The 14,386-nt window shown below is 47.7% G+C and overlaps 1 protein-coding gene across 1 annotated transcript; it reads right to left on the bottom strand.

Annotated features, from left to right (window-relative positions):
- Window positions 1-1,997: 1,997 nt before the first annotated feature.
- On the bottom strand, window positions 1,998-3,554 carry LOC137544632 (E3 ubiquitin-protein ligase TRIM39-like). The gene has a single exon (XM_068265726.1). It carries the CDS (start codon window positions 3,552-3,554, stop codon window positions 1,998-2,000), a length of 1,557 nt encoding a protein of 518 aa, XP_068121827.1.
- Window positions 3,555-14,386: the final 10,832 nt, after the last annotated feature.

The raw sequence follows: 14,386 nt of genomic DNA, 5'->3' as shown, positions 1-14,386 counted from the left end.
GGAGGGTTACTTAGTAATTTTTTTTTTAAACGTTATTATACGTTTCAGTATTTAAACGAAAGATTAACGTTTTTACAATTGCCGATTTAATGCACATTATTTAATGATTTATAACTTTAAAAAACATTAATTTTAAACGAAATACAGTACAATACATTTTTAAACGTTATCCATGCTTATCGTTAAAAACCCGGCGCCCTTTTTTCCCAGCGCCCCTTTTTAACGTACGCGTTGCAGACATTCTTTGTATAAATTACTTATGAAAATTAAAATATGAGAATATTTTCTGTGCTACTCATGTTCTAGTAATTATCCGTACTACACAAGCATTTCATTGTATCATATTTTTTTTTCTGCTTCAGTGTCTCTTTATGAACCTGTAACAAAAAAAGTCACCTGAGGGGTACTCACCTCGGTAGGGGTAAACATCAGGGTCCCAACGAGGCTTCCCCCTCCTGTGTAGCTGCAGGTAATCCAGCGCTGGCTCCCCCGAAGTCTCCGGCAATCCTCCCTCGACAAGCCTGACAAGGCTGATAAGCGCTGATTTATTTACCTTCCCTGGCTCCAGCGGGGGCGCTGTTGCGGCTCTTCCCATGGAGATAGACGTAAATAGCCGATCTTTGCCAGGTCAGCTCTACCGCGCAGGTGTAAGTCTCCTGCGCAGTAGAGCGGCCCCGTCAGCGAACGGCTATTTCCGCCTATCTCCGAGGTGGAGAGCCGATACTGCGCCTGGTCCGGAGCCCGGGAGGTAAATACTTACATCCCCGCTGTTCGGGGAGCTTTTTCGCCGCCGTGGGAATGAGGAGGATGGGGGAAGCCTCAATAGGATCTGGAGGCTTCCCCCACGCAAGGTGAGTACCCCCCAGGGGAGGTTTTTGTCGATACAGGTTTTCTTTAACACCAAACGCCATTTTTACCTGTCAACCCTTCTTCCATTCATTTGGCCATAACTTTATCACTGCTTCTCACAAGTGAATGGTCTATATCTTGTTTTTTTCACCATAAATGGGGCTTTTTATGGGGGGGTACTTGTTTTTAGTAATTAATTTATTTTCTATGCATTTTACAGGCAAATAGCAGAAAAAAAAAGGAAAAATTACATTATTTCTCCAATTCCATCTTCTATAGTTGTAAAATAAGCAATGCTACTATAAAAAACACCATTTTATTTTCTCACTAGTCTCTACTATCACAACATTTAAATTACCTTCCTAGTACAATGTATGGCGGCAATATAATATTTTAATATTTAGTTATTTTTTTGTTTGTTTTTTTGTGTCCGGTCAATTGCAAGCTCTTATGTACTGAAATAACAGTAATATACCCTCATGACATGAGGGTATAAAAATTAAGTCCCTAAGACAACTATTAATTAAATTTTTATGTGATTGTTTGGAAACTGTGGTGCGGGCTTTGGAAGGGATAAATTGTATTTTTTTATTAAAACATTGTGGTGTGTGCAATACAACTTTTGTTGTTGTTTTTTAACTAGATGGTGCTAGAAACACTACCCTGGTTTACCAGGAAGTGTTTCATTTTTTATTTTATTTTTTACTTTTGAATGGACAGGGCCCCTGATCGGGGTCATGTCCATTCACTCCAGTCCAGTCACTGCGATTGGTTTGGGGAACCATTTCCCTTACCCAACTGCCGCTATGGAAATGCCGCTGTGTAATAGCAGGGGGCACACACGCGAATATGCGCCACCACTACCCGCCACTATAACACTGAGCATGCATATGCGTCCAGTTAGGCTCTAAAGGACCCAGAAACTTAGGTGAGTATCTTTGTTTTGTTTTTTTCTTTCAGAATTGCCTCGGACTCCCTTTAAGAACTTCCACTCTGTTAGAAAAAGGAAATGAGACAAAAATCCCATTTAGTTTGTTTTGCTGCGAGGGACAGAAGGAGCAGGAGAGAGAAGGACAGAGGGAGAAAGGAACGGATGTGACAAAGGGAGGGAGTGACGGAGGGAGAACAGGATGCCCTGTGTAAATCAGTCATCTCTGTGTGGATTCCTTTATATCTCCTGATTCCCAGAAATCAGATATTTTTATACAACCTGCCCGCACATACAACACAGCATGGAGGGGCTCAGTGAAGGTGGCAGTGAAGGTGTGGAGGTGTCTGATGGGGTCACACAGGGCATAAAAGGAGATCTGCCCAGCCTCATAATCCAGACATATCCTCACTCTATCACTGGGGATCTTGTCAGGTAACTGGATCTGTTCCGTGTCATGCATCAATGAATATTTATCAAATTCCCTGTACAAACCCCAGGATTTGTTATTTCTTCCAATCGCTGACTGTTCTCCTCTCCTGTCTATACTGGGGTAACACATCCCAACTCTCCATCTATCTGAATCCCCAACATCCACTTCCCAGTAATGTCTCCCTGAGGAGAAACTCTGGCTGCTCATCACCTGAGCATACTGAAACCTCTGTGGTGTTTCTAAACGATTGCGCCATATAGGTGAAAAGGATGCAGTTTTCCTATCAACTGATATATTTAGCCAATTACTAACTGTGCTTACATCCAGTAATAGGTCCCCAGTTACCCCAGACATGATATCAGATAGTCCTGTATGTAATGTGTGGGAGATGCTGGCCACATCCAGATCCCCTCCATCATGGAGCTGCTTATCATGTCTCTCTCTGTCCCCCGTGTCACACAAGTCACCTGTGTCTGATTCCTGTACGACAGTCATTGGATCAGTCATCTTACACATCTCCTCAATGTGACATATCTTTCTGGACAGTTTCTCCTTTATTTCCACCTGCTTGATGACGTCATTATAGGATTGAAGCTGCCTAGTGATATCTCCCAGAACTTTCTTCTCCAGGTCCTCCAGCTGTCTCCTGAGGTCTCTGATCAAAGCAGTGCCTCTCTCTGCTTCACCATCTGCTTTTTCTTCTGCTTGTTTCCTGCATTCTTCCAGACTCTGGACTTTTTCCTCATTTTTTGCTGTCTCTTTGATCAGTTTCTGCAGATCATTTCTCAGCTTCCTCTTCTTCTTCTCAGAGGCCTCATCCAGCAACATCATCTTATGTCCTACATGTTCCCCAATCACAGAGCAGGACACACAGACACAGGCAGCATCCTCAGTGCAGTAATACTCCAGGAACTTCTTATGGACGGAACATTTCCTCTTCCCCAGGTCAGTGGTGGGAGGTAGTAAAGTGTGTTTCACTGACCTGTCATGTTTCCTCAGGTGATGATCGCACAAGGAGGTCTCACACTGCAGACAGGATTTAGTAGCAGGAACAGGAAAGTCACAGTAATCACAGAAGACCCCGGTCTGCTCCTGATCTGTCTCTGTAGCATGAAAAGCCTCAGCTATATTATGTAGACTTGTGTTCCTCACCAGCTCAGGCCTCTTCCTGTATATCTTATGACATTCAGGACATTTATATTCCCTTAGAAGCACCTGGTGGACCCAGGTTCGTGTGATGCAGCCCCGGCAAAAGTTGTGGCCACATGGCAAGGTCACAGGATCTCTATAGATCTCCATACAGATGGAGCAGCGGAGCTCAGCAGTCACATCAGCAGATGCCATTGTCACACCTGGAATCAGAAGACCAAAGGATAAATACTTCTCTATAACATGAGAAGCAAGGTGCAGCTTACTACACAATGATTTACTTTGATACCATTTGAGAAAGAGAGGCATTTTTCTGTTAAAACCAGAAGTTCTCATACAAAGTCCTGCAACTTGCACCTTCGTAACATCAGTAAGATTCGCCCTTTCCTGACCTCTGCCACCACCAAACTCCTCATCCATGCCCTCATAATTTCCCACCTTGACTACTGAAATGCCCTTCTGTCTGGTCTCCCTATGACCCGAACAGCCCCACTGCAGTCCATCATAAATGCGGCAGCCAGAATTATCCAGTGCTCCCATCGCTCCACCACGGCGGATTCCCTCCTTGAATCCCTCCACTGGCTTCCTATCCAGTCCAGAATCAGGTTCAAGATACTGTGTCTGACCTACAAATCTGTCCAACCTACATTTCCGATTTTACTCGGAGGTACACACCTAGCCGCTCACTCCACTCTTCCAATGAACTTCGCCTTACCCCGCATCACCCAGTCCCATGCACGCCTCCAGGACTTCTCAAGAGCTGCTCCAACACTATGGAACTCCCTACCTCCACCCATTAGGGCAGCCCCCTCCTTCAACATCTTCAAGAAAGCCCTCAAAACTCACCTTTTCACTCTGGCCTACCACCCCTCACAAGTGCTCTAAACCCACAGCTGAACTCTGGTCTCCTACCTCTCGTGTCACTACCTCTCCCTCTAGATTGTAAGCCTTTGGGCAGGGTCCTCCTCCTTTTGTGTCCTACCTTATTATGCGCCTCCATTACTGTGAACCCATTGTCACAGACGGTTGCGGGGCCGCAGACGCGTCCTGGAACCGCCCGTGAAGAAAACGCGATCACACTCGATTCTCTGCATCGATTGCCACTTCAGATCACTAGAATCTGGATTGTTTGTGTAGGAGCAGCTGAGTCTTTTCTCAGGAGAGAGATAGCATCAGCTTAACTGCAGGATGGCTCTTTTGATATGCTAATGAGCAGGGACAAACCCTTGAGTTCAGAAAGCTTGTCCCAGCTGATTTCGCATTCAGATGGTAATTACAGGAACCATAAGGTCCCTTTCATACAGGGCATCCCAGGAAGCTAGTCACAGCTTGGAGATAGACATCCTGGCTACAGCCAAAAGCAGGAAGAAATGAATGTTGTATATGGTTCTGTGCATATTTAAGAAATACCGTTCAGGTGAGGAATGTGAAAGTTATATCATTCTGCTGGTCCGGCTCTTGTGAGTATTTTGATATTAAATTGGGGCCACTGGCATAACCAGAATTCGGGGGATTCCACTGTTTTTTAACCGGGCATGCAAATATGCCCAAGTTTGGTATCATATGAACTGGCCTAGTCTAAGAAATATGAATCTATGATGGTCATGTGTGTGAGGAAAGCGTAAGCCGAGATATGACAAATGTCATATTTGGTGGGCATAGAGCACTCAGCCAGGGGGCTCACCGCCCCTGTCCAACCCCTGGGCTGTACTTGAGGCTCCACCCAAAGATGGGCATTGTTCAAAAGTGGTTGCAAGGGACTCCGCCTGGAGTCCTCCCATTCCATCCACATGAGAACATTCTGCTGCCAGCCAGAGGACACATGGCTGGTGGCCATCTTGCTGAACTTTGAATGAAGCTCTGAAACAAAGGGCACATGGCTAGCGGCCATCTTGATTGGCCATCTTCTGTAACCTGGAACAAAGAATTCTGCTGAACTTTGATTGAAACCAAGAACTTTATGATTCTTCCCACAAAAAGGACATCTTTCCAGGAACTAAGTATTTTTTCTCCCTTCTTTTATTTTTCATACTGGCTATTACTGTTTTAATAATTGTTGATTTTAATAATTGTCTGTATATATTAATTATTTATATTGCTTTCAATAAACCGACGCTATCGTTAGTTGTTGTTCTAGCTACCCTACTATTCAGCACGCACACAACTGAACCAGACCTCTGAAGAGACATTACTATTGTTTGTTGTTGGCTAGACAGAATACAGCATGTTTTAACCGTTTTTATTCGCAGGACCAGTCAGTCAGTAAATCGGGTCCACTGGCCCATACCAGTGGTGGTGGCAGATACCCTGGAATCGTGTGTAGGTTGTAATTACCCATATCTCACAGGCTCCCTTCTGGTTTGTCTGCGGTTTGTCCCGCACGATCCGTGCGCTGGCACCGTTTGGACGGCCATTTGCAGTCTGACCACCAGGGCTCCTGTGACAGTGTTAGGCAGCGGTTGGGACCTGTGTTGTGCTGAAAAGTATCTAAGATAGCGCTAGCGCTATCCAGAAACGAACTAATTTGTTGGTGTAGCTGGAAGGCAATATATTTTTTATATACACAGAGAGACTGTGTAGCCAGTACCCCTCCCCAAAAGTTTTATTTTATTTGGCATGGAAATCTCCGGGAACTACCAGAACATGTGCCTAGCAGACCTGAAAAATCTTTGCAAAGCGAGGGGCATGGACATCCTCCGCAAGAACAAACAGGACCTGATAGCCGACTTGTCCAGATGGGATACCCAGCAACTGCGGGAGCCGGGAGTGTCCGCTGAAGTGGATACCAGCCCATCTGACTCAAATCGAGGGGAACCAGAGACTGAGAATCCTGACCGTGCAGAAGTTGTGCATCCTGAGGGCCCTGCATTAACGGCTACGCTGGAGACTGTCAGTGTGGTCCCCAATCTCAGAGGTTCTGAAAGTACTCGCCCGGAACTGGCCAGTACTTGACTGTCCATGGGTGCTGACCCGGTAATGCAGCAGGCATTACGACAGCTGATGGAGACTGACCTGGACAAGTACCTGCAGTACATGGCAGAGCAAAAGTGAGAGGCACGAGAGGAACGGTAACGGCAAGCGGCTGCTACGGAACGGGAGCTCCAACGACAGCATGAGCTGAACCTGGCAAAAGTTCAACAGGCCAGCCGGAGTTCTCCGCCCAGCCTCCCTACTGAAGGAGCTGCACCACCCGTAAGTGCAAAATTTAAATTTGCTAATATTGAAAAAGACACAGACATTGACTTGTTTTTGTGATCTTTTGAAAAAGCATGCCGTCAGTATCGTCTGTCCCAAGACCAGTGGGCCAGACATCTGACACCTCTGCTGCGCTACAAAGCGATTGATGCTTTCGCAGAATTGCCTGCGGAGAAAGATAATAATTATGCCGCTATAAAAGACGCTATCATTACTAAGTACCAGCTGACGCCAGAAGCCTATCGGAAAAAGTTCAGGGCCTGGCAGAAAAAGTCTTCTGATTCGTACCGAGATGTGGTCAGCAGCTTGCTCACCACACTCCGCCAGTGGACTCTAGGCCTCACCAAAGGGTCTTATGATGTCCTGGAGGACTTGATAGTCCTAGAACAATTTCTGAACATTTGCCCTGCTGATGTACGACAATTTGTGCTAGAGCGCAAGCCGGCGTCAGCAACTGTCGCTGCAGACCTCGCTGAGACTTTTGCGACTACCCGGGTGCCTGATGCACGCAGAACCGCACCATCCAGCTGGAGGGGAGGTCAGTCCAATACCTCGGCAGACTCTCCTGCCCCTGTGAGCCATCAGCCACAGAGGCCACTCAGTGCAGCTGCTGCACCCAGGCCTGCAGCCCCTGGAGAGGTCACCTGTCACTACTGCCGCCAGCCCGGACACATGAAATTTGACTGTCCGGAGCGGAGACAGACTCCACCAGCACCTGCAGCACCTGTATCTCACCCACAGCAGAGGCAACCAGCCAGCGAACCACAGCCTGGATCATCAGATTTTGTCCTGTTTGCCCGCGGAAAGGAAATCCGCGACCGAACCGACCAGCAGCAACTTGTTAGAGTGAACGACAAAGTTGTCACCGGATTCCGGGACACCGGAGCTGACATCACGTTAGTTCACTCTCACCTTGTGCCAAAGGAGAGCATCAGCTCCAGCCGATCCCTTGCCCTTACTGGAGTAGAGGGCACCCTTTTTCACATAGCCCACGTGAGAGTGAAGCTGGATTGGGGAGTAGGGGTCCAAGAAAGGGTTGTTGGGGTTGTGAAGGATCTCCCAGTCCCTGTGTTGCTGGGGACTGATTTGGGCAAGCATGTGTCCTACTACGAACCTGCCACGACAGCCTTGTCGCTCACGGAAGGAGACGGACTCTCCACCCACCACCAGGTACTTTATACACTTGGGGGAGCACCAGGGGGAGGTGGGTTGAATGTGCCCAGTTCAAGGGTACCCGGTTCAATAGTGCCTGCTTCAAAGGCACCTGAGTTTGATGTACAGACTGTCTGTTGTGATGATGATGTAACTGTACCTGAGTTTACTGTACCACCTGTCTGTAATGAAAAAATGTCTATACCTGTCAATGTCATTAATGCATGCAACGATGATTTGGGTAATGCCCATCTGTGCCATTCTGAAGGTGTACCTGTGCTAGCAGTACCGCGCAGCTGTATCGCTCAGAACCCGAGCTCAGAACAGGTGGAGGGGGTTCTGGCCTCCTCCCCCTCCTCTGACCGCAGGGATGAGACCTTTCAGCCGCTGGCCTCGTGTGACATGAGCAAGTTGGCTGAAACTAACAGCGTCCTCACAGCAGCACTACAAAGCGACCCAAGCCTGGAGGTGCTCAGGCTTCAAGCCTCTAAGGCCCTCGCAGACGGGCCGCTTTCAAGGTGTACTGGGAAGGTGGGAGACTGTACAGTGAGTCTGTACAGCCCCCTACAGGTAGATCCCACGTGAATACCAAATGGCTTGTGGTCCCGAGTGCGTTCAGGGGACATGTGCTGAAATCCGCACATGCTAATCCTCTGACAGGGCACTCAGGTGTCCGCAAGACACTTGCCCGTATTCGGAAACAGTTTCATTGGCCCGGGATTAACAGGGATGTAGCCAAATACTGCAACGCATATGCTGCCTGTCTGTCAGGAGCGGGGGAGGTCCAGGGATTCCCGCGGGGTTCCCTTAGGTCCACAGCCAATTCGCAGGGAACCTCTGCGTGGGCTGGCTGTTGACCTACCCACACCACTGCCCGTTGTCAGCAGTCCTGGCAGACACCACATCCGACCACAGTGGCGCAAACGCCCTGTCCAGAACGGTCCAGGTCGGGTCAAACCTGAGGATAGCAGACCGCGACCGGTCCAGGGGAACCGAGCCGCAGGCTCCAACGGGTTTTCCCGCGTACCGGCAACCCGAGACCCGTCAGCCAGGTTAGCGGCGCCGCCACACATCTTGCGGATGTGTGGGTAAGCCACAGACAAGAGGGGGGGCTGTCACGGACGGTTGCGGGGCCGCAGACGCGTCCTGGAACCGCCCGTGAAAAAAACGCGATCGCACTCGATTCTCTGCATCGATTGCGCTTTAGATCACTAGAATCTGGATTGTTTGTGTAGGAGCAGCTGAGTCTTTTCTCAGGAGAGAGATAGCATCACCTTAACTGCAGGATGGCTCTTTTGATATGCTAATGAGCAGGGACAAACCCTTGAGTTCAGAAAGCTTGTCCCAGCTGATTTCGCATTCAGATGCTAATTACAGGAACCATAAGGTCCCTTTCATACAGGGCATCCCAGGAAGCTAGTCACAGCTTGGAGATAGACATCCTGGCTACAGCCAAAAGCAGGAAGAAATGAATGTTGTATATGGTTCTGTGCATATTTAAGAAATACCGTTCAGGTGAGGAATGTGAAAGTTATATCATTCTGCTGGTCCGGATCTTGTGAGTATTTTGATATTAAATTGGGGCCACTGGCATAACCAGAATTCGGGGGATTCCACTGTTTTTTAACCGGGCATGCAAACATGCCCAAGTTTGGTATCATATGAACTGGCCTAGTCTAAGAAATATGAATCTATGATGGTCATGTGTGTGAGGAAAGCGTAAGCCGAGATATGACAAATGTCATATTTGGTGGGCATAGAGCACTCAGCCAGGGGGCTCATCCGCCCCTGTCCAACCCCTGGGCTGTACTTGAGGCCTCACCCAAAGATGGGCATTGTTCAAAAGTGGTTGCAAAGGACTCCGCCTGGAGTCCTCCCATTCCATCCACATGAGAACATTCTGCTGCCAGCCAGAGGACACATGGCTGGCGGCCATCTTGCTGAACTTTGAATGAAGCTCTGAAACAAAGGGCACATGGCTAGCGGCCATCTTGATTGGCCATCTTCTGTAACCTGGAACAAAGAATTCTGCTGAACTTTGATTGAAACCAAGAACTTTATGATTCTTCCCACAAAAAGGACATCTTTCCAGGAACTAAGTATTTTTTCTCCCTTCTTTTATTTTTCATACTGGCTATTACTGTTTTAATAATTGTTGATTTTAATAATTGTCTGTATATATTAATCATTTATATTGCTTTCAATAAACCGACGCTATCGTCAGTTGTTGTTCTAGCTACCCTACTATTCAGCACGCACACAACTGAACCAGACCTCTGAAGAGACATTACTATTGTTTGTTGTTGGTTAGACAGAATACAGCGTGTTTTAACCGTTTTTATTCGCAGGACCAGTCAGTCAGTAAATCGGGTCCACTGGCCCATACCAGTGGTGGTGGCAGATACCCTGGAATCGTGTGTAGGTTGTAATTACCCATATCTCACAGGCTCCCTTCTGGTTTGTCTGCGGTTTGTCCCAACGGTTCCTGCGCATTGACTGCGACCAGAATTCGCATGATCCGTGCGCTGGCACTGTTTGGACGGCCATTTGCGGTCTGACCACCAGGGCTCCTGTGACACCCATGCTATGCATCTGAGCCCAGTGTCGGACTGACCCACCGAACTACCGAGGATTTGCTCGGTGGGCCCCGCCTCCACATCTCCGGTGGGCCTCGCCACCACTCCTGGGGTGAACAAATCGCTGGCTGCTTTACAAAGAATCTCCTCTCAGCGTTTGGATCAGTCACGCTGAGAGGCTGCTGCAGGCTCAGGCTGGGCTGTGTCAGGGTAGCTCCGCCCCCCCATGTGATGCTGGGCTGGGAGCCTGCGGGATGATTTCAACTTCAAAGGCTCCAGGAAGGCATGTAGCTGAACTGTGCGGATAATACCCGGTACGTCCTGTGCACAGCTAAGAGCAGCACTTCTGCCTGACATGAATGCTCCTATCAGCTGGAGCTCCTTGCCGCCTGTCGTAGCCCTGCTCTCTCTCTCCCTGCCGTTATTAGACACTTGCTTGGCTGGCAGGGGAGAGGAGAAAGTGAAGTGCCCATGAACACACACAGAAGCTCCGGCTCCAGGAGGACCTCACAGCTGCTTGTGTTCCTGCTCCAGAGACAGGCATCCTCCATCAGTACTGCACAGGAGAAGGTATGCAGACAGGCATCCTCCATCAGTACTGTACAGGAGAAGGTATGCAGACAGGCATCCTCCATCAGTACTGCACAGGAGAAGGTATGCAGACAGGCATCCTCCATCAGTACTGCACAGGAGAAGGTATGCAGACAGGCATCCTCCATCAGTACTGTACAGGAGAAGGTATGCAGACAGGCATCCTCCATCAGTACTGCACAGGAGAAGGTATGCAGACAGGCATCCTCCATCAGTACTGTACAGGAGAAGGTATGCAGACAGGCATCCTCCATCAGTACTGCACAGGAGAAGGTATGCAGACAGGCATCCTCCATCAGTACTGCACAGGAGAAGGTATGCAGACAGGCATCCTCCATCAGTACTGCACAGGAGAAGGTATGCAGACAGGCATCCTCCATCAGTACTGCACAGGAGAAGGTATGCAGACAGGCATCCTCCATCAGTACTGCACAGGAGAAGGTATGCAGACAGGCATCCTCCATCAGTACTGCACAGGAGAAGGTATGCAGACAGGCATCCTCCATCAGTACTGCACAGGAGAAGGTATGCAGACAGGCATCCTCCATCAGTACTGCACAGGAGAAGGTATGCAGGCAGAGGGCAGACACTGCTGTAACATCATGTCCTGTGTGAAGATTCTTCACTTGTGTTACAAGGAGGTGGATCACCTGCACTGCAGCACTGGAAATTGTAAAGGTGTATGGGAAGGCTGTCAGCTTTGTTAGCAGTTTTGCTTTAGTGCCCTTTCTCCCTCCCCCCAGCTTGGACTCTCTCTCCCCCTCTCTTCCTTTCCCCTCCCTCCATCTTGTCCCTGCTCTAGCTCTCTGTCTCCCCCGCCCCCCTTCCATATTGTACTTTCCCTCCCTCTCCCTGCCCCCCTTCCATCTGGTTCTCTCTATCACCCCCCCCCCCTTTCCCCTAATCCCTCTTCCATCTTTTCTCTCCCATCTTGCACTGCTTCCTTCCTTCAACCCCACCCAGGGATGTAACTACAGTCCTCCAGGCCCCCCCAGCAAAAAACTACTGTTTGCCATCCACATGATGGTGGCTTCCATTACCTCCCAGGACCTAGGTGGCCATGGCCTAGGGCAGTGTTTCTCAACATTTTATTAGTATGTACCCCTTTTAAATCCCTGTACTCACCAAGTACCCCCTAGCATAGTAAACATTATCATAAGTACCCCTTGACAAATATATATTTAATTGTAGTACATTATAATTGGTTCTAAACAATTTCCAAGCATTTACTATTGCTCTTAATTAGCTGAAATACTCATTCGGTGTTGTTTAAATAAGAGTTATAATTTTCTAAAACCCTAAATTTGTTATTCTTGGTTAAGTATATCAAGCCTGGGTACCCCCTGGAACCATCAGAAGTACCCCCTGGGGTACGCGTACCACACGTTGAGAACCTAGGGCCTAGGGCACCACAGGAGCAAGGGCACCAAAGCAGCAGACTAAACTGGTGCAGCATTTGTAAGCTTGCAAATGCTGTAATGCAGGGAGATCAGGTGAGTGCCTGACTGCGGTATTCTGCTGCTAGCCGCCTGTGCAGCAGCCACCTCTCTGTGCATGTTTGCATTGTGGCTATGGACTTGGGCAGCATTAGAGTCAGAGACTGAAAGGAAGAGGAAGCTTCTGCACTGGAGACAAGCAGAGAAATGAGTGACACTGATGGCTGCTGCGGTGTGAAGATGAGCTGACTACCTATACTGAAGGGGGGGGGGATTAAGGGAGTCATCTGGCTACCTATACTGGGTGAAAAGGGGGGAGGGGTCATCTGGCTACCTATACTGGGGGGGGGGGGGTCATCAGGCTACCTATACTAGAGGGAAGGGGGGAGGGGTCAACTCGCTACCTATACTTAAGGGGGGGCGGCTGATGACAGTTGCCTAGGGTGGTAAAGAGTACAAATCCGGCCCTGTTACCTCCACCCCTCCCCCCCCCAAAAAATATAAAATAAAGGAAAGTATACAAGATGTCAGCGTCCCCCTCCCCTTATCACCCATTAGGCAGAGCACCAACAATGTGTACATTATCTTCTCCAAGCTACAGAACAGGTCCTCTTCGCTCCACTTCAGTATATCTCATCACCATGCTGTGCAGCCGATCACCATGTGGCTCTTTATATATGTTATCGAGAGCTACATAATAATTGACTGTACGCTGCAGCAATGAGCTAAACCAAAGGGGAGTGAAGAGGACCTGTCCTGCTGAACCCAGAGAGCAGGTAATGTATAATGCTCCGCCTCTACTCAGCATGGTAACCATGGAGACCGCCGGGAGTTTTGGGTGCCATTGTTATGCTTGTGCCCCCATCTCACTCCTTTCCACTTTCCTCGCTCATTTTCCTTTTTAATCATAGTCTATGTCCAACCATGTTATTATTATTATGTATTCATACAGCACTGACATCTTCTGCAGCACATTACAGAGTACATAGTCATGTCACTGACTGTCCTCAGAGGAGCTCACACTCTAATCCTACCATAGTCATAGTCTAATGTCCTACCATATTATTATTATGTATTTATATATCACTGACATCTTCTGCAGCACATTACAGAGTACATAGTAGTGTCACTGACTGCCCTCAGAGGAGCTCACACTCTAATCCTACCATAGTCATAGTCTAATGTCCTACCCTATTATTATTATGTATTTATATAGCACTGACATCTTCTGCAGCACATTACAGAGTACATAGTCATGTCACTGACTGTCCTCAGAGAATCTTACACTCTAATACTACCATAGTCATAGTCTAATGTCCTACCCTATTATTATTATGTATTTATACAGCACTGACATCTCCTGCAGCACTTTACAGAGTACATAGTCATGTCACAGACTGTCCTCAGAGGAGCTCACACTCTAATCCTACCATAGTCATAGTCTAATGTCCTATCGTATTATTATTATTATGTATTTTTAGAGCACTGACATCTTCTGCAGCACACTACAAAATACATAGTCATGTCACTGACTGTCCTCAGAGGAGCTCACACTCTAATCCTACCACAGTCATAGTCTAATGTCCTACCATATTATTATTATGTATTTATATAGCACTGACATCTTCCGCAGCACATTAAAGAATACATAGTCATGTCACAGACTGTCCTCAGAGGAGCTCACAATCTAATCCTACCATAGTCATAGTCTAATGTCCTACCGTATTATTATTATTATGTATTTATGTAGCACTGACATCTTCTGCAGCACATTAGAGAGTACATAGTCATGTCACTAACTGTCCTCAGAGGAGCTCACAGTCTAATCCTACCATAGTCATAGTCTAATGTCCTACCATATTATTATTATGCATTTATATAGCACTGACATCTCCTGCAGCCCATTACAGAGTACATAGTCATGTCACTGACTGTCCTCAGAGGAGCTCACACTCTAATCCTACCATAGTCATAGTCTAATGTCCTACCATATTATTATTATTATTATGATGTATTTATATAGCACTGACATCTTCTGCAGCACATTACAGAGTACATAGTCATGTCACTGACTGTC

The sequence above is a fragment of the Hyperolius riggenbachi genome, chromosome 2 (assembly GCF_040937935.1).
Source record: "Hyperolius riggenbachi isolate aHypRig1 chromosome 2, aHypRig1.pri, whole genome shotgun sequence".
Classification (NCBI taxonomy): domain Eukaryota; kingdom Metazoa; phylum Chordata; class Amphibia; order Anura; family Hyperoliidae; genus Hyperolius; species Hyperolius riggenbachi.
Note: the sequence above shows the minus strand (reverse complement) of the source record. Positions and strands in the feature narration are given on the sequence as shown.

Excerpts from the sequence above, each read along its gene's own strand:
- LOC137544632 (XM_068265726.1), bottom strand. The coding sequence starts at position 3,554 with ATGGCATCTGCTGATGTGACTGCTGAGCTCCGCTGCTCCATCTGTATG.